This window comes from Myotis brandtii, unplaced genomic scaffold, assembly GCF_000412655.1.
Source record: "Myotis brandtii unplaced genomic scaffold, ASM41265v1 scaffold2150, whole genome shotgun sequence".
Lineage (NCBI taxonomy): Eukaryota > Metazoa > Chordata > Mammalia > Chiroptera > Vespertilionidae > Myotis > Myotis brandtii.
Window position 1 is genome coordinate 91,632 of NW_005358044.1, and position 3,778 is coordinate 95,409.

At 49.0% G+C, this 3,778-nt stretch overlaps 1 protein-coding gene across 1 annotated transcript in view; it reads right to left on the reverse strand.

Annotated features, from left to right (window-relative positions):
- Positions 1 to 3,337, reverse strand: part of LOC102261471 (arylsulfatase F) — an 18,057-nt gene extending 14,720 nt beyond the window's left edge. Inside the window, exons 1-2 of the mRNA XM_014539396.1 lie at positions 3,237 to 3,337; positions 1,091 to 1,240 (exon numbers count right to left, since the gene is read on the reverse strand). Coding sequence (XP_014394882.1) covers positions 1,091 to 1,240; positions 3,237 to 3,247 — 161 coding nt within the window. The 5' untranslated portion in view covers positions 3,248 to 3,337. The remainder of the gene's footprint in view (positions 1 to 1,090; positions 1,241 to 3,236) is intronic.
- Between the last annotated feature and the right edge of the window lie 441 nt (positions 3,338 to 3,778).

A 3,778-nucleotide genomic window follows, 5' to 3' on the forward strand; every position in this document is an offset into this window, starting at 1 on the left:
TTGCAGAACTGGTACAATTTGGTTTTGCAAATCAAATATATTATATATATTATATATATATAATCCTAATATCAAATATAATAAAGTATAATCTATACTAATAAAAGAAAGCCTAGGTGGTCCTCACGCACTTGCGCGACGCCCTCACGTCATCATAGGATGGCCGCCACCAGATGGCCAGTAGGGGAGGGCAGTTGAGGGTGACCAGGCTGGCAGGGGAGGGCAGTTGGGGGTGACCAGGCTGGCAGGGAAGGGCAGTTGGTTGTGACTGGTTTAGCAGGGTAGGGCAGTTGGGAGCAATTGGGCCAGAGGGGAGGGCAGTTGGGGGCCATCAGGCCAGAGGGGAGGGCAGTTGGGGGTGATCAGGCCAGCAGGGGGAGCAGTTGGGGGCGAGTAGGCCGACAGGCAGAGTGTTTAGGGGTGATCAGGTAAGCAGGAAGGTGAGCGGTTAGGTGATCATGCCAGGCAGAAGTGGTTAGGGGCAATCAGACAGGCAGGCAGGCGAGCAGTTAGGAGCCATCAGTCCTGGATTGTGAGAGGGATGTCTGACTGCCGGCTTAGGCCTGATCCCGCAGTCAGACATCCTCCGAGGGGTCCCCGATTGGAGAGGGTGCAGGCCGGGCTGAGGCACACCGCGCCCCGTGCATGAATTTCGTGCACCGGAGCCTCTAGTCAAATATAATAAAAGCCTAATATGCAAATCGACCAGACGGTGGAACGACTGGCCACCAGGGAACAGATGGTCAACACAGGAGCTGCCCCCAGCCTGCACGCCCTAGGCCAGCCAAGGCAGGTGCCAGCAGGGGCCCCCCGATTGCCCCACAGATCAGCCCTGATCGTTGGACAGGTCTAGGGACCCCACCCGTGCACGAATTTCATGCACCGGACCTCCAGTAGATAATAAAATCAAGATGCATAAAGGTGAGGTAAGTTGTCCGAGGTTGCACCACCATGAGTCCAGAATCAAGACTCAAATCCACATGCATTTAATATGACCTCGTTCTCAAAGAGGAAGCCAACAAGATAACGTTGCTGTTGCAGGGAGAAGCGGTCATGAGAGGCATCAACCCTCCCAGCCTCGAGGACACACCTGATGGTGTCGTTTCCATAGCAGCCCAGGTCTCCAATCCCAAGGTCGTCTGCCATTATCAGGACGATATTAGGCTTGTCATCGTCCGCCCTTTGCGACTGGCCCACGGTGAGGAGTAACCACATCCAAGACAGGGACGCCCAGCGCCTCCTGAAAAAACAAGCACGGGTTGTAAGGAAACACCCTTTTCTGGATGGTTTCAGGGTCCATGTTCCACGCCCACGTCATCTTCTGTGAAGGCAACAGGGTAGGTTGGACGCCAGGCACATGTCCCAGGACAGGGCCTACGGGCTTCTCTCTCCAAGTCCAGGTCGCTCATCGCTGTTGAATGGTACCCACCCTGCTCAAGGGCCGGCTCTCCTGGGTGCTCAACACACTCAAACTCATTGCTGTTCTAGGAGGTGGAATCCGAAAACATAAATTGGCTCGGAGACAAAGCATTTATTCCTTGGGTGAGAGGCGCTCAGTCGTAGGAGGTGATGTTGGTGGTTATGTTGCTGACGTGTGCTTATGATTTCTTGATTTCTGCCATGTGGTTATGGTGATATTGCACAGACTTATGCAATTAGGCTCCTGGTTAATTTGTTGACTCGTGGTTAAGGTTACAGTGCTAAGATGTATAAGGTCATGTTCTGGTTGTGTGGCTGACTCCCTTCACGTGAAAATGTAATTGTGTGTGGGTATACCAGCTTTGCTGAAAAACAAAACAAAACATTTGGTAGAAAATGAGAAAAACAAACAAAGAAAAAGGCACCCCAAAATAAAGGAAAAGGGGGAGGGCATGGAAGAAAGATGAATCCTGGAATCTGGACATGGATTTAGTCCGCTTCCTAATTATGCTCAGTCCCAACTCCAAGTCCTGATTTCTCAAACACAGCCTATGAATTAAAAGCCTAATATGCTAAGTGTCTGGTCGACCAGTTGGCCGTTCAATCCATCAAAGCGTAATATGCAAATGATACGCTACAGCCGCTCAACCGCTGGCTGTGATGTGCACTGACCACCAAGGGGCAAACAGGCAACCCGTTGACCAGTTGCTCTGACGTGCACTGACCACCAGGGGACAGACGCTCTGACCGGTACGTTAGCTTGCTGCTGGGGTCCAGCTTAACAGGACGAAGCGAGATGGGCCAGCTACACCCTGCAGCCCTCCCGTGGTCCATCCCCAGCTGGCCAACCTTCTGTGTCCCTCTCTAGCCTTGATCATGCACCGCTGGGATCCCTTTCCTGGCCTGTGCCGTCTCTCAACCCAGGACCCCTTGGGGGATGTTGGAGAGCTGGTTTCGGCCCAATCCTGAAGGACAGGCCGAGAGACCCCACTGGTGCCCGAATTCGTGCACCAGACCTCTAGTAAATAATATTTCTCTTCCTATTGGGTCTCTACCAGGTACCAGGTAATGGATATTAGACATTGGTTCAATCTCTATGTTGTCTTTCTTCATAGAGTAAAATCGTTGTTAAATATTTACTCTGGGATGGAGGAGGGTAGAAAGATTCCCTGACCCCATCTGTTCCCAGACCCTTTATAAATCCTCTGATATAACTATTGACTCAAGATTGAAACTCTGCTTTTCCCAAACTTTGGACCCCCAAAACAGTTAACAAGAAGTCTACGGCAAGGACTTTGTCTATGGACAAACCATAATAATTACAGAAATGCTTTCATCTTCACCAAAATGATTGCGTTGTTTCTCTCAATTCCTGTTTGTACAACATTTCAAAATAATACAGACCCTGGCCAGGTAGCTCAGGTGGTTAGAGCATCGTCTTGATATAACAAGGTTGTGAGTCCGATCCCTGGTCAGGGCACACAAAGAATCACCCAATGAGTGCATGAATAAGTGGAACCACAAATCTCTCTCTCTCTCTCTCCCTCTCTCTCTCTCTCTCTCTAATAAATCAATAAATATAAAATAAGTGTGTTGGAAATTGGCCATTTCTATTTGTTTCAATTGTCTACATCTCTCCTACTTCCCTTTTCATTATGAACTTATGAACCCAGAAGATAAACGTAGACATTTGACAGCTAACCACATAATGAATGCACAATAGTGCATGCCTCTAGCTATCGAGCTGACTTCACAGATGCCACAAAATTACACATCAGCATCAGTGCGTTTGCCCGGTGGCTTATTACTTCCCGTACCTGAGCGTCATCTTGGAGATCTGAGTACCTTCTTATTTTCTTTGGCCGAAGATCGAAGCTCCTGGAAAGAAAAGTGTGTCATCTTTGGGTTGCTTAAGTCAGCTCCCGTTTGGAAATGCTCGCTTAATTTGTGGATTCTATCTCTACTTCCATCAATTAAAAACTGGTTTTCTGACATTCTCATGGCATAAACCCCAAGCTCTCAATTACTTGTATCTCTTGGCCCATTAAGGATGAGCTTGAGCTGTGCCAAGTTCTGGGGCCATCCAGCTCCTTTTTGGGGTGTGAGTTACTTGGCTGCGTCCCTAAATGTAACCTCAGACAGGCCTCGTGAGCACATAATCTCAAGAAGAAGCAGAACCTAAGAGTTTAATCTCACCACATCTACGTGGAATGAACTCAGATCCCCTAAAAGGACACAATGACTTTATCTCCTTCTGTGGTTGGCCATTTAGTCCAAAGGGAGACCACTATCTGGTGATTTTAGGAAAGCTAAGAGTTGTTACACACTGGGGGGGGGGGTGCGCTGTGATGACCAAGGG